The sequence below is a fragment of the Podarcis erhardii genome (genome assembly GCF_964252035.2).
Source record: "Podarcis erhardii genome assembly, chromosome: Z".
NCBI lineage: Eukaryota > Metazoa > Chordata > Lepidosauria > Squamata > Lacertidae > Podarcis > Podarcis erhardii.
The window spans coordinates 44138551-44159277 of record NC_138504.1 but is presented as its reverse complement, the minus strand read 5'-3'; the positions used below and the strand labels follow the sequence as shown (position 1 = coordinate 44159277).

At 43.2% G+C, this 20727-nt stretch overlaps 1 protein-coding gene across 5 annotated transcripts in view; it reads left to right on the top strand.

Moving 5' to 3' along the window:
* Window positions 1-20727, top strand: part of ASTN2 (astrotactin 2) — a 658777-nt gene that overhangs the window by 540494 nt on the left and 97556 nt on the right. For all 5 annotated transcript variants that reach the window (XM_081847443.1, XM_081847445.1, XM_081847447.1 and 2 more), the window contains 2 exons: window positions 14607-14740; window positions 16318-16466. In XM_081847443.1, coding sequence (XP_081703569.1) covers window positions 14607-14740; window positions 16318-16466 — 283 coding nt within the window. The remainder of the gene's footprint in view (window positions 1-14606; window positions 14741-16317; window positions 16467-20727) is intronic.

Sequence of the window (20727 nt, the reverse complement as noted above, 5' to 3'; positions counted from 1 at the left end):
GTCTCTAAACCTCACCCAGAGGGACATGGGTTGCCCTGTGGTGTAAACCACTGATCCTTGGGCTTGCCGATCGGAAAGTCGGCGGTTCAAATCCCCGTGACAGGGTGAGCTCCCGTTGTTCGGTCCCTGCTCCTGCCAACCTAGCAGTTCAAAAGCACGTCAAAGTGCAAGTAGATAAATAGGTACCGCTCTGGTGGGAAGGTAAACGGTGTTTCTGTGTGCTGCTCTGGTTTCACCAGTCATGCAGGCCACATGACCCAGAAAAACTGTCTGTGGACAAACGTCGGCTCCCTCGGCCAGTAAAGCGAGATGAGCGCCACAACCCCAGAGTCGTCCGTGACTGGACCTCCGGGGACAAGGTTTTCTACAAACTGGTCCCCCACCCTGCAAAAAAGAGCTGTAATGGTTGTATCTAATGTAATTCCTACTCAAAGTACACCCAGTGAAAACAATGGGCATCAATAATTTCATTGAGTCTACTCCATGAACAAATTAGTTGGATGGAACCTCTATAGTATTCTCCTAATGTTCCTTGTGGGATGGGGAAGATGAATAATGTTGCCCTGAAGGCTACAGCTAAGGCCAGGCATGTCCAAAGTCCATTTTTGGGGGCCTAATCCGGCCCACCAGTCAGTTTAATCTGGCCCCTGTGGAGTTTATTTCCTGGGGTAAAATCCTAAAAAAAGCTGAACAACTTCAATCATAAGAAAAAACCCATTTTTAAAAAATAATTTTTATTGAATGATTTTATGTTACAAAGAACAATACAACCATACTACCACTAAATATAATTGAGAAATAAAAATTACAAACATTAATATTTAGTTTGTTATTTGTTATTTTCCTCCCAAACATTCCATACAAAAACACACATCTGTACACACACACACACACACACACAATGATAATAATGAAAGTAAATATTCCCCCCCCCTTTTATCTTACAAAATCTTTTCTTCAACTTTGACTTCCTGTCAAGACCCTTTGCATATATTTTATCTTACAATTGAATGTACATGAAACAACAAACCTTTCTATATAAATTTTCCAATACATTCTGAAAACATAATAAATCCTTAATTGTTGTCCACCTCCTTTTAGTTCCTTTATCACTCGAATGCTAGCACGGAGTCAAAACTAATATTGTATTTTTGAACAAATCTTCTATAACCATCCCATTTTTCTGCAAATTTTTGCTTTGAGTTTCTTCTGAGCTTGCTAGTCAATTGAGCCATCTCCACCAATTCCTGTAATTTGATTTGCCAATCTGTTATTTTTGGAGCCTTGTGATCTTCCCATCCCTTGGCCCAACAACTTTGGTTGGCCCTTTGGTCGACCCTCACGGCCCTTCACTTAATCAAATCTGGCCCTCTTTGAAAAAAATTTGGACACCACTGGCTAAGGCTAAAAACTCAATTCAGCTGACTCAAGGGGAATCCTTGATCGTTATGGGTATGTCGTCTAAGAATAACATGAGCCTGCTGAAGATGGAGGGGCCCCTCTTTGATCTTTTTTCTTCGCAGTTATTCTAAGGCATCTCAATTCTTCACACCCCTGTTGCATTCACACAGCCTTACCTTGCTTTCCCCACCACTTGCATTCATTAGAAATTTTGATTAAAAGCAAACAAAACCCTAGCTGCAATGAACCCTATCAGCTCAGCCAACTCTCCCCCCCCCCCCGCTCTTCTCCTGACTTAATTTGAGGTCAGTAGTCAGTTGCTGCTTCATAAACAAATGTCAGCAAATTGAATTGAAACTGGGGGGAGGGGGGGGAGCTCTTGTGCCTCAGTGTAACCGCGTTAAGGCACGTAGATGAACTTGCCATAATGAGGGGAATTGAAGGATGCATCAGATGGATAGCGCTGTTTGTTTGAAGGTTGAGACAAGGCAGATGGTGCCTTGTGTACCTGCAGGATCTAATTAAAGCAGAGGCGCACAGTATTGGACTTACTGTAAGAAACAAATAAACCAAAAAAATTACTCTATTGGATTAGACTCTGCAGCAAGAGCACAGCCAGCAAGATTATTCCTGTGGCTCAGCATGCCATCAAGCACCATAATCAGCCTGCCCCACTCTTCATTATGCATCCTTATTTTATTAATTATATTGTTATACTACTTCCTCACACAAAACTTGTCTCTCAAAGCAACCCACAGGCAATGAGTAATGCAAGGCAGTGCTGAGTGTAGGCTCTGTTACTTAGATGGAAATAAAAAGCGGGCCAGGGGAAGGGCTACTCTCAGGCCTGTTGTTGTTGTTTAGTTGTTTAGTTGTGTCTGACTCTTCGTGACCCCATGGACCAGAGCACGCCAGGCACTCCTGTCTTCCACTGCCTCCCACAGTTTGGTCAAACTCATGCTGGTAGCTTTGAGAACACTGTCCCACCATCTCGTCCTCTGTCGTCCCCTTCTCCTTGTGCCCTCCATCTTTCCCAACATCAGGGTCTTTTCCAGGGAGTCTTCTCTTCTCATGAGGTGGCCAAAGTACTGGAGTCTCAGTTTCAGGATCTGTCCTTCCAGTGAGCACTCAGGGCTGATTTCCTTCAGAATGGATAGGTTTGATCTTCTTGCAGTCCATGGGACTCTCGAGAGTCTCCTCCAGCACCATAATTCAAAAGCATCAATTCTTTATGGTCCAGCTCTCACTTCCATACATCACTATTGGGAAAACCATAGCTTTAACTATACGGACCTTTGTTGGCAAGGTGATGTCTCTGCTTATTAAGATGCTGTCTAGGTTTGTCATTGCTTTTCTCCCAAGAACTACTACTACTACTACTACTATTATTATTATTATTATTATTATTATTATTATTATTATTATTATTTCTGGTCTCCTTTCCCTTTTTTAAAAACTCTCAGGCCTAGAGACTTTTAAAAAAAGGGAAGGAAGACCAGAAATAATAATAATAATAATAATAATAATAATAATAATAATAATAATAATTTATACCACACTCATCTGACTCTGTTTCCCCAGCCACTCTGGGAGGCTTACAACATATGAAACACAAAACATCAAACATTAAAAAACAAAACATCCACACAAGCAACAAACCAACCAACAAGTCAATAAAAACCAATAATAATAATAACATTCATGACAGATGGCCATCCAACCTCTCCTTAAAAACCTCCAGGGAAGGAGAGTCCATCACCTCTTGTGGGATTCTATTCCATTGCTGAACAGCTCTTACTGTCAGAAAGTTTTTCTGAATGTTTAGTTGGTGTTAAGTTGTGGGTTGACATAGCAGACGACACAGCGATTTCTCCAAGTAGCTCTTTATTTCGTAAGCTGGAATAGAACTGACTGCAAACAGCTCAGCCGGCCTGCTTTTATAGGCAGCCGGCTGTCAACATTGTAGCAACAACAGCCCAGAGTTCCCGCCTAAAATAACTGACGCGGACCTGAGTGAAAACTATCTACAGACCTGAGTGAAAACTATATACAGTGTCCCCCTGCTGGCCCAGGGTGAAACTTCACTACATAACAGTTGGAATCTCCTTTCTTGCAACTTGAAGCCATTGCCTCGAGTCCTACCCTCCAGAGCAGGAGGACAAATGGATGCTCCTGCTTCCATGTGACACCCCTTAAGATGGCTATCATATCTCCTCTCAGTCTCCATTTTTCCAGGCTGCATCACACTGTTGACTCATATTAAGCTTGTGGTTCACCAAGACCCCTAGATCCTTTCCACATGTTCTGCTAGTAAGCCAGGTGTCCCCCATTCTGTATTTGTTCATCTTGTTTTTTTCTGCCTAAGTGCAGAACCTGACGTTTGTCCCTATTGAGATTCATTTTGTTAGCTTGCGCCCAGTTCTCCAATCTGTTAAGGTCATTTTGAATTATGATTCTATCTTCTGCGACATTAGCTACCCCTCCCAGTTTGTTGTCATCTGCAAACTTGATGAGCATCACCCTCAGTTCTTTCGTCCAAGTCATTTATAAAGATGTTGAATAACAAGGGGCTCAGGACAGAACCCTGCGGCCCCTCTTCTGTCTCTTTTTTCCAGGGTGACGAGGAACAATTAATGAGTACTATTTGGGTTCAGTCAATCAACCAGCTACAAATCCACCTAACAGTTACCTCGTTCAACCCACATTTCACCAGCTTCCTCACGATAATATCATACGCGACTTTGTCAAAAGCCTTACTGAAATCATGATACACTATTTCTCTGATCCACCAAATTTGTAATTCCATCAAAAAAAGAAATCAGATTTATCTGACAGGGTTTATTTTGGGGTCTTAGTCATCACAGCATCCTTTTCTAAATGTTCACCGACCGACTGTTCAGTTATCTGTTCTAGGACCTTCCCTGCTATCAATGTCAAGCTCACCAGTCAGTAGTTACCTGGGTCTTCCTTTCCCCCTTTTTTCAACAAGGGGATGACATTTGTCTACCTCCAGTCTGTAGGGACCTCACATGTTCTCCAAGAATTCTCAAAGATCATAGACAAAGGCTCTGAAATTATATTCATAAGCTCCTTTAGTACCCTTGGATGCCAATCATCAGGCCCTAGAGATTTGAATTCGTTTAACATAGCTAGATGTTCCCTTACTAGCTCTTTTCCTATCTAGGGCTGCAGCTCCCTCCTTACATCATTTATTCTGTTATCACCAGGTTGGACACTGCTTTCCTTTTAGGTGAAGACGGAGGCAAAATACCGTATTTTTCGCTCTATAACACGCACCTGACCATAACACGCACATCGTTTTTAGAGGAGGAAAACAAGGGAAAAAACATTCTGAATGAAACAGTGGATGTATCATTTTTGGGCTTCATGCTGTGGCCACAGACATGTGATCTGATGGTGAATTTGGGGTGACCCAATGCCAAAATCCTGAGAATTCCTGTGGATCCATGCTTTGTAACCACGTTTTTGCACCATTGCAGCCCCAGGCAACAGTGGGTGCGTGATTTTTTTGGTGCAGGCTGTAGCCATGGACATGCTATGTGATCTGATGGTGAATTTGGGGTGACCCAATGCAAAGATCCTGAGGATCCATGTGGATCCATGCTTTTTAACCACGTTTTTGCACCATTGCAGCCCCAGGCAACAGTGGGTTCGTGATTTGGGGGGGGCAGGCTGTGGCCATGGACATGCTATGTGATCTGATGGTGAATTTGGGGTGACCCAATGCAAAGATCCTGAGAATCCCTGTGGATCCATGCTTTGTAACCACGTTTTTGCACCATTGCAGCCCCAGGCAACAGTGGGTGCGTGATTTTTTTGGTGCAGGCTGTAGCCATGGACATGCTATGTGATCTGATGGTGAATTTGGGGTGACCCAATGCAAGGATCCTGAGAATCCCTGTGGATCCATGCTTTTTAACCACATTTTTGCACCATTGCAGCCCCAGGCAACAGTGGGTGCGTGATTTTGGGGGGGGGGCAGGCTGTGGCCATGGACATGCTATGTGATCTGATGGTGAATTTGGGGTGACCCAATGCAAAGATCCTGAGGATCCATGTGGATCTATGCTTTGTAACCACATTTTAAGTGGGGAGCAAAGGAAAAACAAAGAAGGGACATGAGAGGGGTGTGCAGAGAAGCAGCTGGCTAAGAATGCAGGAGAGGGATTTAACGAGTTGGAGGAAAGAAAGGCAAAAGTTTCCCCCCACCCAAGCCAGCCATCTCTCTCTCTCTCTCTCTCTCTCTCTCTCTCTCTCTCTCTCCCTTCCCTCCCTCCCTCCCTCCCCCCTCTCTCTCCCTCCCCCTCCCCCCTCTCTCTCCCTTCCCCCCTCTCTCTCCCTCTCCCCCAGCAAGCACTGGAGCACAGAGAGGAATTCCCCTCTGCTTGCCTGGAGGGGAGGGGCTTTCCCTGCTCTTTGTTCCGTTTCAGCAAACACAGCAACGAAACAGAGGAGGTTGGGCAGTAAGACCCTGAGGCAGAATGCAGGAAAGCAGCCGCTTCCTCTTTTCAGCTTTCCCTTCTCCGTGAAGCGCCGCGATTTGATTTTTGCCTGATTTTTCGGCTCCAGGGACCACACATTCGCTCTATAACACGCACAGACATTTCCCCTTCCTTTTTAGGAGAAAAAATCTGCGTGTTATAGAGGGAAAAATACGGTAGGTGTTGAATTGTTCTGCCTTTTCTCTGCCACCCAATAGCATTTCTGCATCTTCCCCATGGAGAACATGATCACTTCCTCCAAAGTTTCCAAGTACTTCCACTTCATCAGTCAGTTCTTCCCTATTGGTGAAGACCAGGTCCAAGATAGATGATCCCCTTGTTGGTTCTTCCACCTTCTGGGAAATGAAATTGTCAGTGAGGAAATGGAGGAATTTGTTAGACTTTACACTCTTGGCAGAGCTTGAGTCCCAACAGATATCAGGCAAGTTGAAGTCCCCCATGATTGCTATTTCTCTCCTTTTTGAATGTTTAGTAATCTGCTCTAGTAAGGCATCATCAAAGCATTCAGTCTGTCTTGGCAGTCTATAGCATTCACCCACAGTAAAGTCACTGTTGTTTCTCTCTTCTACAATTTTTACCCATGTACTCTCAATCTGCTTTTCATACTCCAGGTCATGGATTTATTCACAAGTGTAAACATCCTTTATATATAATGCTGCTACTCCTCCTTTCCTGTTTGGTCTATTCCTTTCAAACAGGTTGTGCCTCTCAATTCCTACATTCTAGTCATGAGTCTAATCCCACCAAGTTTCAGTAATGCCTACTAGGTCATATTTCCCATCCTGTATTAAAAGCTCCAGTTCATCTTGTTCGTTTCCCATACTCTGTGCATTTGTGTAGAGACAACTGAAACCATAAGTTTTCCCTACACCTTCATCCTTCCTGTAGTTTCTTGTCCTTTAGCAGGTTTTTGGAGCACCACCTCAGTTTCATGAAGCTTTTACCCCCAGTGCCAGGTTCTGTTTTGTTGTACATACTGTTTTATCCCTTCTACTCAAGATCTAGTTTAAAGCTCTCCTGATTAGATTCTCAAGAATCTTGGCAAACACATTCTTGCCAACTGCTGTGATGTGAGGCTCATCTCTTGCTAGAAGGATCAAGGAAGTGGAGACCATGATCCAAGAAGCCAAATTGTTCCTGATGACACCACCTGCACAGCCAGTGAAAATACCTCAAGTATTTTCCTCTCTCTTCTTGGGCCTAAAGTTGCTGCACCTTCTCTTCCAGCAAGACAACTAGCTTGCACTTGCTACAAGTGTACTGTTGCTTGTTCTCTGGCAGAATGACAAAGATGGCTGGGGTGTTACAGATCACTGCAGCAGCTCCCTCGCCCTCCATGTCTCTGGTCCTATGCACACTGAGAGACAGAGTTCTGGGCCTCCCCCTTAAACTCTCCTGCTAAACACCCTAGTTTGGGAGGTCTGTTCACAACCTCTGCTGTTAACTGGAATTAGGGGGAGTGGGGCAGATTCTTTTATGTATTACTCGAAATTTGCCAAGGCTTTGTTTTACTACACCCTCAGAAGTGAGGAAAGTGCTATTGGAAAATGGAAAATGAAATGAATAACAACTGCGTATTCAGGACTTATTAAGAGAAATAGAGGAGAAGTGTTCGCCTGAGCTGTACTGGGGCTGGGTAACTCTGAGACTAGTTGAATTTGCAGTGTATTGTCTTAGTGAAAGATCTCAAGCCAGAATTTGAATTTATGTTTGAAAGGCTGGAATTGATGGTTGTAATCAAGGAAATGTCATGGAGGATTGAAGTGAGTAGGCCTGAAGAAGTGGATATATTAGTATAAAGGCTCCCCTGGAATTATAAGTGGCAAGATAAATTTGCCCTGAGTTTATCAACAAAGGAAAGGAGGGGGCCAAGTTTTTTATGGCTGGATTTTTCCAGGGAACATGGTAAAATCTCCTTTCTTACACAATGGGCCTGATGCAAAAGCCTTATCTCCAACGGAATGTAAATAATGGCCTTGAGATGTTGTAAGGCAATAACAAAGACTGAGACAATCTGGCTTGCATATGAAAGGATGCATCTTCACAGATGAAAACTACCAGGGATGAGAAAATGGAATTATGCAAGTTGAAAAGAAGAGTGAAAGATTTAAATTACTATAACCTCACTTGTTGTCATTTGATATAATTCCTCTATGCAGGAGTTGGTAAAGGGACAGCTGAAGGACAAGAAATTTGCTAATAAATGAATGTTAATTAGAGATAACTCTGTAAAATAAGAACAATGTGGGTTGAATGTAGTAAATGTTAGGTGAATTTGTAGCTGGTTGACTGACTGAACCCAAAGAGTACTCAGTAATGGTTCCTCGTCATCTTAAACAGGAAGAATCAGATGCACAAATATAGGGTGGGGGACACCTGGCTTACTAGCAGTACATGTGAAAAGGATCTATGGGTCTTGGTGGACCACAAGCTTAACATGAGTCAACAGTGTGATGCAGCAGCAAAAAAAGTGAATGCTATTCTAGGCTGCATCAGCAGAAATATAGTGTCTACATAGAGGGAAATAATAGTCCCACTCTATTCTGCCTTGGTCAGACCACACCTGGAATACTTTGTCCAATTCTGGGCACTACAATTTAAGAAGGATGTTGACAAGCTGGAATGTGTTGTAGAGGAGGGCAACAAAGATGATCAAGGGCCTGGAAATTGGTCTTAGGAGAAATGCTTGAAGGAGCTGGGTATGTTTAGTCTGGAAAAGAGGAGACTGAGAAGAGATATGATAGCCATCTTCAAATAACTTAAGGGCTTTCACATGGAAATGGGAGCATGCTTGCTTTCTTCTCTTCTGGAGGCTAGGACTCAAGTCAATGGTTTCAAGTTGCAAGAAAGGAGATTCCGACGAAACATTCAGAAAAACTTTCTGATAGTAAGAGCTGTTCAGCAATGGAACAGATTCCCATGAGAGGTGATGGACTCTCCTTCCTTGCAGGTTTTTTAAGCAGAGGTTGGATGGCCATCTGTCATGGATGCTTTAGCTGAGATTCCTGCATTGCAGGGAGTTGGACTAGATGACTCTTGGGCCCATTCCAATTCTGAGATTATGAATTGGAATATATCTGAGAGAGTGGGAAACCAGGCTTTGGAAAAAATGTACTAAATTAATTTTAATTTGGTTTTGATGTGTTATAAATTTGATGTGTTATAAATTTGAATTGGCAGATAAATGGGAGCTGAAAACAGGGAGCCCTCCAAGTAGGTGGGGTTCTCAAGGAGAGCAGGAATGAGTATTGCAAATTTCAAAGGAAGGAAAAGTTTTTAAAAGTCCAAGTACTGAGCTCATGTTTGGGCTTTCATCACTAGGAAGTATTGGTGTACCTGACCACTAAGTCTCCCTCCCACCCACCCTTATTATCCTTCCTGTCATCTTCTCAAACTATTCATTTTTGTATTGTGCGGGGGCAGGGATATCATTTGAGTATATTGGGAGGGGTGATGCAGTCCCAGAAGCATGAGGGAACTAGTTCTCACTGAACAGATCCACCTCTGTCTCTAGGCTATTGAACTTTAGATTGCTATGTATGGTACCTTAATGTTTGGTCTTGAGGGGGAAATAGCAGCTGTAGGAGGGAAGTGATTCCAGCTGTGGTGCTGAGAAGGGTGGAGAGATTAAAACCATTTAGCATTATTTCCTACCTGAACCACTTCTCGCTATTTTTGGATCTCCAATAATCTTTTTTTTTTTTTTAAATAATATTTATTATCATTTTTGAAAAATACAAATAACAGAGGTGCATACATAACGAGAAATTAAAAAAAAAGGAAAGAAAAGAAAAAGAAAAGAGAAAGAAGAAAGAAAAGATAAAAATTCCACCTTTTAAATCCCATTTTCAATAACTTCTTTTCTGGACTTCCCCACGCCTCCCCTTCTTGTATTCCATTTCCCATATTTGTTCAGCAAGTTTTAACCTTAATATCATCACTTGTTTTAACCATTATTTCAATATTGTATTTGCTTTAATCTAATCAAAGACACTTAAACTATATATCTTGTTCATATATAAACAGGATAGAAGAGCAGAGAGAATAGAAAATAAAAATAAAAATATTTTTCCTAAGGTTGTCCCTGGTTCCCGTCCACGAATTCCCCATTTTATTACTAAAGAGTGAGATTAAAAAAAAAAGAAAAAAGGATTTTTACACTGCATAGTGAAAATCAGGTCCCCTTCGGGCTCCCAAACCCTCCTTTTCCATCCCCAGTTTCCACCCCAAACCTAGGTCCATGAGTCTGTCTTTTTAACCCGGTGCCCTAACGTCCGAGGCTCTCAAGTCCCCTTCAGTCCCTCTCAGCCGGCTTTTTTGGAAATCTTTTATATTAAATACCCAAACTCGAAAAAGTACTTTCCCAATACTGTCAATGATTTTTTCAACCAAGTCAAGTTGTTTAAGTGTGAAACTCTGTCTTTGTTTCTTAAGTTCATACATCCCAGCTAGTCCAGCTTTCACTCTGGTCGGGTTTGAAGTCATCTTGATAGGTCCTCGGCTCTCATTTGTCTTCTGTATCACTTCGGCCGTCCCTTGTTTGACAAATGTCTTTTCCTCCTCTTCTTTCTTTAGTTTCCTTTCTTGTCCAGCTGCCGGTGTTTTGAGTATCAGGCCCTTTTCCATCTCAGTGATTATATTTTCTTTTGGTTTCAGCTTTGAAGGGCTTGTAGACCAAACATGACCTTGTTCGTACGTCTCTTGCAGCTTTCTCATGAGAACAACCAGCTCTTGCAGCTCTGCTCGTATTTCCCGACATATTTCCATCTTGTAATGTCCGTGGATCCCCTCTAGAGGGATTCTTGTTACTTAGTATTCCTTTCACTTCCGACCCAAAAGTCAATGTTATTTGTATCAATTTTCCTTTGCTTTAAATTACTTTATATCCAGATAATCGGCTAAAAGTTAAAACTTTCAGTTATTTCCAGACCTTGACAGCTAATCTGACAGCTGTCAAAGGCTTGTAAGTCCACCGCAGGCTCTTTCACAAGTTACTCCCAGTCTTTAGAAAAGTGGTACTTAATCCAAATATCTAAGCTCTTGCCCTCCAGCACGATAACTTAATCTTTTAAAATCCGTGGAGTTAATATCTTTTATCCGATCACTAAAAAATAAGCAACGACTCTTCTCACAACCATAGTTGACAGATCCTTGCTGTTAAGCTGTTTACAATGGGGGTGAGGCGGACTTCCTCTTTTCACCTACCCCCGCTCGTACCAAATCGATATGTAAATAATTTCAAAAGTTCGGTTCCAGATTACTCACGGGTTGTTGCTCTTAAATTTAAGTCCGAATTTTAGACGGAAGAAGTCAGCGCTGTCCAGCAAATGGCATGCGGCTTCACTCAGCGGGGGAAGCAGAGGACTCACAGCACCACGCCGCTCCCCGGCACCCGTTCCGTAGCCTTTAAAAAGGCTCCTTCGCGGGTCGGGAGGGCACTAGCGGTGCCCGCCGAGTCACCACGTCCCCGGTCATTCGCGCCCGAGGTTTTTAAGGGTCCCCGTGTCGCCGGCACGGCAAGACCCAGCCCCCGCTGAGCAGATTCCCTCCGGAGCTCGGAGGGAATCCGCCATTAGCCGATCGCGCTAACCCGGAAGTCCGGATCTCCAATAATCTTCTCTAGTTGTTCCCTTATATCAGGGAGGGAGAGAGGGAGGGAGGCCTGGGTTCAAACCCCCACTCAGACATAACATTTTATCAAGAGAGCTTGGGCCAGTTCTGTGCCTGCCAGCCATGCCCCTCTTCTCTCTCAAGGTAGTGCCATTCCATTTCACTCTCTACTTGTTTTCTTTCTTTTCCCCATTGGCATTCAACATTCTGTGGTGACTGAGTCCTTGATGATTGTTCCCTGGTGGGGAGGGGGTCTAATAATGTCTTTTTGGTTGTAGTTCTGCAGAACTTGGGGTTCCCCCAAGTATGCATGCCTTCCTGTTTCTCAGTGGCTTTGTTTTGGCTACATAGCCTTTGATAATCACTACTGAGTTTGTTTTTAGACATAAGATGCACTTGTCATTAAAAATAAAAGTATACTGTGCTGTTCACAACATTGGTAAGCCTGCTCCATTGGACTGTGGTATATGCATTTTAAAAGCACACTCCCCACTCTGTGTGTTCCATGATTTCAGGGTCTTTCTGTTCTCCCATGCAAATTGTAGCTAGGTTGAATGTGCAGCAGTACAAAATATTGTTAACTCCTGGTTATCCAGATATTTTAGATTTCACTTGCCATTCCTATGTAGGAAGCTGCTCTGTTTTACTATCATAAATGTGGGGAAAGGAAAACAAAGGAACATAAATGCAAATCTGTTAGCATGCTTGGTTGGTTGGTTGGTTGGTTGGATGCTAGATTCTCTCTATCTCTTTCTTTCTTTCTCTCTCTCTCTCTCTCTCTCTCTCACACACACACACACCATTATATATCCCTTCCTCCATGGAACTTTGGGGTATACATAAACAGCAACAGCAGCAGCAGCAACACCAACACAACCCTAGGAAGTAAATCAAGCTGAAAGATGGTATCTGTTTTAGTGAACGTTTGGGCCCATATCACTTAGTTCCATGCTACTCCATACTAAGAAAAGAAGAAAAGCCCTTCTGAATTATGCAAAAGGCCCATCTAGGCAAGAACTCTGTTCTCACAGTGGTTATCTGGATTCCTATGAGAAGCCCATAAGCAGAACCTGAGTGCAACAGCCCTCTCTCCACTTGGCAACTAGTTTTGAAAAGCATACTCTTTCCAGCAGTGGCAGAACACAGCCATTGTGGCTGGTAATCATTGGTAGCCTTACCCTCCATGAATTTGTCTAATCCTCTTTGAAAGCCACCCAGCTCTCTCACACCCATTCTAGAAATTTGCTAAATATAGGGTTTCTAAGTAAAACCTTATTTTGGTTGTGGGAGAGAGATTACGCATTAATTTGGGTTTGTTTTCTGATTTCCCTAGTCACTTTTCTGTCCATGTGCCAACTTACTTCAGCAGCAGTCTGTTTAATACTGATTACTATTTGATTACTAAAATGTCCACAGATCCATCCCACTTCTGAACTTTTAGTTATGATCTAAACCTAACAAATGAAATCAGATTATCTCTTTAGCTTCTGTTACTTCTCTTTTCTTCCTTTTTGATCAAATGGGAACATTTCCTAAGTGTCTGGAAGGCAGAAACAGCAGATGTGTGTGACTCAGGATGCCTTGTTAAAGGCAGCTGTGTATCTGGGGAAATTGACGAAGCTCAAGCAGTGGGGAGTGTTGCACTGGGCTCCGTTTATACCCCTTCCTTTTATAGCTGGCTTGAATAAAGTATTTTTGCTATTGTCTGCAGTAGAGCCCTTTGGATCCTCTCTTGGCACAGTGGAGGCCAATCCATCAGGGCAAATATGGCATTGATCCACCAACCTCATTTTACCCTCAGCCAGCTCCCACTCTGCCTACCTTCTTCCTTACAACCACTTTTGGGCATGACACCACCACCTGTCATCTTCCTTAATCTCAGTGTTGCCTCAGTAGGAAAGAGGATGAGGACAAATTGGGGGAATGTGTTGGCTCTGCCTGTCAGTGGCTCTGGCTCCCCCTACTGTTGGCCTCTCTGCATTCTGCCCTACCAGTCCCACCATCCTCCAGTGTTCTTAGATGTGGATTTTAAAGGTCTACAGCAGAGATGGGAACTTGTAGCCCTCCAGATGTTGCTGGACTTCAGCCCCCATCAATCCCAGCCAGCATGGCCAATGTTCATTTACACTGATGGAAGTATTAGTCCAAGAACATCAGGAAGGCCACAGGATTCTCATTCTTGTGAATCCATAGTGAATCCTCACTATGTTTGTTTGGAATAGAATCCTACCAAGTTCAATGGAAGTTGCTAGGAAGTGCCCTGGCTTGGCAATGCTGCAGTTTCTCAAAATGTATTGAGACAACAAGTCTAGTTCTGACTAAGATGGGAAGTCTTTCTCTAGAGCTGTATCATGCAGGTGGGACTTGAATATTGTGCCATACAAAAAAGAAAACCCTGAACCTAGAATATTAATTTTCAGGGAGAGTCTTGAGCCCAGCCTTTTGCCTGGTACACTTATTTTCTATGTGCAGGGAAACAATATTCTCTCATACGCTATCCTCTTACACACTATAAAGCTGAGCTAGAACCCTTCTCCCTGACAAGACAGATTTCTACACACAAGGTTTGTTCATTTGGTTGGTTGGTTGATAGATATGGAAGAATATTCCACCATGCAGCCTTCACCAACCTGATGCTCTCCAGATGTTTTGGATCATAGCTGGCTAGTGCTTATGGGAGTTGTAGTGCAAAGCATGTAGATGGCACCAGGTTGGCAAAGACTGACATGGTGTGACCCCCTATCTTAGTCTGAAGCTGTACAACCCAGACACAGGTTGATTATTTAAAAAGATTATTGTTGAAAGCTGACATACAATAAGGACTGTTTAGAATGTTAGGCCAGAGAGCAGATAGAGGTTTTCTCACTGAAGTGAACTGTGTTTGCTTGTGTTTCATGCCAGGGATCAATTTCATAAATGTGATCTCCCATCAGCAGTCTGAAATAGTCTAGTCTAGTTAGCAACTGCCACCTCATTTATATATTAACACTGGCCACTTTTTCTGACAATTAGTAAATGCCTTTATCAGTTCTGCAATTCTTGACAGTCCCTTTGTTCATTATTCTCTCCTAGGCCTTCAAGGGGGCCCTCATGAGCTCATACTGGTGCTCAGGGAAAGGGGATGTAATTGAGGACTGGTGTCGGTGTGATCTAAATGCTTTTGACGAAAATGGACTCCCCAGCTGCAGCCCTCTCCTGCAGCCTGTGTAAGTATCTCTTTACAGACAGACTTCTTTTTCTACACAGTCAAATACCGTGTGTGTGAATTTTTAAAACATGATTTCCAAGGAGCTGCAGGAACACCCATGTTCACAAACAAGTAGGTTGATCCAAATTATTAGGATGATGTAAGCAAAATGTGGCGTAAGTCTGTGTCATAGCATCGAGAAAGCCCTGAGTTTGACTCCTGACATTTTCAGATAGGGCTGGAGGAAACTGGAGAAAAGCAAATTGATTCCCTTTTTTTGTAGTTAATGCACTTTAAACCACCAGAAGCACTATTTTTTATAGTAATCTAGCCAACACTTACTTGTAGCCTTTTTGTTAGCTCCACCCCTAAAAGCCGAGCCTTTCTGTTTGTTATTCTCTCCCAACTTGTTGAGACAATATGTCTGCTATTTGGCTCTTTCATTTCTATTCATCGTGTAAATGGTTCCTGCATGAATAAAGCCTTTGAACTCCGGAAACTGTAAGTGATTACTTCAGTATAATTAACCCTCCTGTCTGAAACCCCAGAGAGTTGCTGCCAATCAGTCTAGGCAATACTAGGCTAGATGGACCAGTGATCTGACTCATATGGACCACTCATACAGACAAAACCTGCTAGACAGAGGAAGTGTGGTTTTCCCCAATATAGACTTCTCTTGCCACACATTTGGGGGAAAAAAGAGAGAGAGTACAATGGTTTTATAAAGATGGTAAGAAGGTAAAACTTGATTCTGAATACTAATGAAAAATGCATTATTATACATGAAAGCAGATACGGTCCCTTGAAAATTCACCCTGTACATATGATTAAGCATATAGGAAGATAAAACACTTAATAAAATCAAGTTCAATTATTCTTCCCTAAGGTCAACACAGTGTTCCATCAGTTCCAGGAGACAGTGCTATCTTTGTTGTGTAAGAACGCTTCATGCTGACAGGAGCACAGGTGGTTTATTTTGGACAGCAGGAGGGCATTACAGTTCTGTCTGGAGGGAACTAGGGACTTGGGGAATGCTGAGTCTCTGTGGTTTTGCTGGCCCTTCTGTGGGAGAGAAAGGTCTTTTTCTGGTCTGGTCTTAGGTGGTTCAGGGAAACTATAGGCCAGGCCTATGTGGCACTGGACAGGCACTGGTCATATTCAGTACAATATAAGGCAGCTTCCTATGTGTTTGCAAGCAGAAGACCTGCACAGATAAGCTCCTACTGTGTTGATTTGTGCACACAGATCCTAAAAAATACTGCAGGGGGGGGGGCAACTTAGTTTGATTCATATTTTAATGCAAACTTCCCTACTTGAGACTGTCCATAACAATATGTAAACAAAAATGCAACTAAGCTTTGAAATTTGCACTTCTCCAAATTTTGCGATGCACTTCTGCACAAAAATGAACATTACGAAGGTAAAATGTGTATAATAATGCATATATTTAGTGAAAATGGCACACACAAATGCATTGTATTAGGATGAACTGCTTGCAAAAAAGGCATTTGTGTACCTAAATGGTTTTTTGTTTGCAGCTGTACCAAAGGAAAGAAACTGGTTTCCAACCTGCCTGTCTTTTTCTGTTTGTCCCAGGTTGCGGCTTTCCCCCAGTGTGGAACCTTCTAGCACTGTTGTCTCCTTGGAGTGGCTGGATGTCCAGCCAGCCATCGGAACGAAAGTCTCGGACTACATCCTCCACCACAAGAAGGTTGATGAGTACACAGACACTGATCTCTACACAGGTGAACAGAGAGAGAAGGGTGGCCGGGGGGGGGGGCGGGGACGGATGGACAAGAAGGAAACCCTTGTCTCTCGCCATTGTGCAAGTTCTGGGACGTGGCTGGCCTGTTTTCAATAACAAGGACAAGAACCTTGTTGGAAGGGGTTTTTTAAATGTGTTTTCCCCCAGAAGGTGTCAAAATTTCAATTGTTGAGCTAGCTGTTCTGCATTAAAAAAGAAAGATGGGATATACTTTCAGAAGAATGGTTTCATGTTGCAAAGTTATCTCCCAGAATCACAAAACTCATCTCTTTCACTTGGCTTTGGATATCAGCTCATATTTTAGACCCTTCGCAGAGAAGTGCCCCTCGGTCTTTAGCCTCTCAAATAAGTATCATAGTGAAATACATCAGACATCAGTGAGACAACAGCTAACAAAATACTGTATCATCATTTACATGCTGATTTTCTTCCCAAACACTCAAGATGGTTCATCGTTTCCTAATCATGTGTTTATTAACCTTCTGAGCATTCTTGAGGAGGGAGGGTATGCTTTAAATGTGTAGTGTGTAGCTTGAGAGACCTGATAGGAAAGGAAAAATGTATGGAGCTACAAAAGGGAAAGAAGCAAATACAGGTGACCACTCCTGGGCATGGGAAATCACACTGGACCCTGAGGTTTATGCCAACTACTGATCATAAACTATCACACCTTTCTTGGCCAACTTGATGGAGAGACCAGTGACAGTTCATCTGCGGGCACTCTTAGATGAAAGTGAATTAACCCTGGTTGGCCTGATAGATTACCTTATTCAGAAGAGGAACAAGAGAAATGTGAAATGGGGAATGTGATCCTGCAACTTTGTTGATTCTTCTGGGTTTCTTAGCAGCTTTTGATACCTTTGACCACAGTATTCTCCTGGATCATCTCCATGAACTGAGAGTTGGGGAGCACTCTGACTGTGCCTCAGCCCTCTAGCAGTTACTCTGCAGTGCCAAAGACATGTTTTTCTTCCTAGCCCTGTTTAATACCTATGTGAAGATGCTGGAGGTGATCATTAGGAGATTTTGGAGCAAGATTTCACCAGCATTCTGATAACATGCAGTTCTTGTTTCTCTGTACCATCTGAATTGGGAGAGACTATGAATGTCATAAACCAGTGAATGGGTGCAGTCATTGATTAGGGCTAATGAACTGCAACTGAACTGACAGAGACCCTATGCATAGGCTGGTGCATGATCTCCTACTATCTCACCTCTCCATCTGAGATAACCAGGTAGAAACAATCTGTCTATCCACCCATTTTATCTTGGCCAAAGTATACATAAGAACAGTACCAAAACTGAATGCCATTGCTTTACCCAGTGAGCATAGAAGGGCACCCAGGCAGTCTCTCATTCATGTCACAGTATCCATTTCCTGAGACACGCAATCCCCACACCCCACATTTGTCAAAAGCAAAGCACTTCCAAAATAGAGTGCTAGATCTCCAGTAGATTTTCAGAAATTCTCTCTTTTTGCCGGTTACTAGCATGGTTAGGTTTCTGGGCCTCCTCTAAAGAGCCATGTAAATCAAAATGCCTCTGAACATGAGCAGAGCACTTCATGTAATCCCAGCTCGCTCCGACACAGTGCCTTGAATAGATTGGTCACAGCTTTTCATCAAGTTCCAAAATACTCTGTTCTGCTCATCAGCTAAGCATGCATGTTACCTAAGATGGCAAAGAACACAAAGTCCTGCATGATGTGTCCTTGGATCTTTGGGGATTGTTTGAAGATAAGAATGAGTTGTAAGGGATTAATCATTCCTTAATTGTCCTTACTTCCCCCTGTCCAGGATTTTTCCTTCTGAAACATCCATTCAGAGATGAAGGGCTGGATGGGTCATTATCTAACCCAATATGGCAGTTCTGCTGTTTGCAAATATTTTGGCATCTTTGGGCTCATGTAGCTTTTGCAGCTTAGTCCCATCCCCTCTCCCCTCTCCAGGGGAGATTCAGTACTGTACGTGCCACAAAGCCAGTCTCTGGCATGTTTAGAGAACAGACCTAGCTCTGGAGGGGATGTTTATGAGGTGCTAGTGGACAGATCAAGGATGGGTTTGTTTGTTTGTTTGTTTGTTTGTTTGTGGTGGCGGGGTCTACAACCTTTATGTGCAGTTTGACAGGTTCTACTAAAGGAACCTAGAGGGTACCACAGCCCAAGATGTTAGTCTCACCATCCCAGAACCTTGTGAACCCTTGAACACTTAAGATTGTTTCCAGAATGATATAGCATTCAAACATTCCTCTTACCACTGTCAAACAGGTTTAATTTTCAGCTAGATCTTCTTTTCAGATGGAAATGGGGCCAGGGCAACTTCCAGGACATGCTATATATGGCAATTCCCCCTGAAACTTATATGCAGAAAAACTCCCCTCCCCTCCATCACCAAAGTTTCCAAGACTAGGTGAGGAGCTAGTATTGAACCATTAGGGACAACCTTTCCCAACCTGGTGCTCTCCAGATGTTATTGAGCTACTGGCTGTGCTGGCTAGGGCTGATGAGAGTCATGGACTACTAACCCTGATGACTGTGTTCTGCCTCCCCTGTTGGAAGCAGTATGCTTTTTAATACCAGATTCCGCGGAAGAGGAGAGCACTGTTGCACTCAGTTCCTGCTTACATGCTTCCCATAGCCACCTGGTTGGCCACTGGGAGAAGAGGATATTGTACTGGATGGGCCAGTGGCTAGATCCAGCAGGCTGTTCTTTCATTCTCATGTAATCCAACAACATTTTGAGGGCAGCAGAGTGTGGAAAGCTAATTTGGGATGATATATGTGTGGTCACCCTGTAGAGCTGGAGGAGAGAGATCCATAGGCATAAGGGCTGGAGGATAAGACAGGGGAAAGTCAACATACAATTTAAAGATATAGACCAGAAATGGGGAACCTGCTGCTCTCCAAATGGAGTCCAATGTATATTCTCATCATCCCTCATTCTCAGGGGAGCACCAGTAGAATGATGAACTTAACATGAGTCAGCCTTATGATGCAGGAGCAAAGAAAAGCTAATGCAATTAGCATCAATAGAATTAGATCAGAGGTTTTCAACCTTTTTGAGTCCACGGCTCCCTTGACCAACTACACTCTTACATGTCACCCTTTACCTGCAGAGCTGGCAGCCTCTCACCCTTTTTCAAACACCCTCCCTTGTGGAGTGTTCCCTCAACCTCTTCTCCACTCTCCTCTGCTTGGGAGTCTCCTGGGCAGCTGCTGCTGTTGCCCCTGGTCTCTGAGCTGCCCCCCTCTCTGCTCTAGTACCCACCTGGAGTACTGTTTCCAATTCTAGGCACCAAAGTTTAAGGAGTATATTGACAAATGAACATGTGCAGAAGAGACCACGAGGATGATAAGGGTCTGGAAATCAAGCCTTATGAGAAACGCTTGAGGGAGGTGGGTATGTTTAGCCTGGAGAAGAGAAGCCTGAGATGGTATGATAGCCATTTTAAAATATCTCAAGGGCTGTCCCATGGAAGATGGAGCAAGCTTGTTTTCTCTTGCTCTGGAGAGTAGGACCCAACCCAATTGATTCAAACGACAAGAAAGGAGATTCTGACCAAAGGTTAGGTACAATTTTCCACCTCAGGAGGTGGTGGACTCCATTGCTGAAGGCTTTTAAACAGAGGTCAGATGGCCATCTGTCAATGATTCTTTAGCTGTGATTAGATGACCTTTGGGCACCCCTTCCAAATCTATAATTTTATGATGCTTTCAATGGCCACTTGTAGGGAGCGGGACTCTCTGAAAACAGCCCTGCTTGCATCCAAATCTATTGAGTGATAGTTGTGGAAATGTGTCCTGAAGAAGAGTGCAACAATATGCTGCACAGCCGAATGGTGCTCTTTGCTTGCGATGGAAAGCCTGCCTTTGTGTGTGAATATATTGCAGGCCACAGAACAACCCAGCCCATTATGTCACAGTAGAAACAGGCTCTACAACTGAAAGAAAGGGAGTGTGTTTTTTTACAGGGTGAGGTACAAACTGAATGGCTTACAAGCATCTGGAATTAATATTAGGCTTGGAAAAAAATGTTTTTTTGTCACACCAGTGCTCCTCTGGTGGAAGGGTGAGACCCTCTAGAGGAGGGGGGAGGGGCTGGAGAACAGCAATAATTCTGTACCCCTGTGCTATATTTCACAGACTTTAATTAAAAAAAAGTGGGAAAAATGGATGAGGTTTGTAATGATTAAGATATGCCATATCTGCCATATGCAGTCAACAGTTCTGGGACTGCACCACT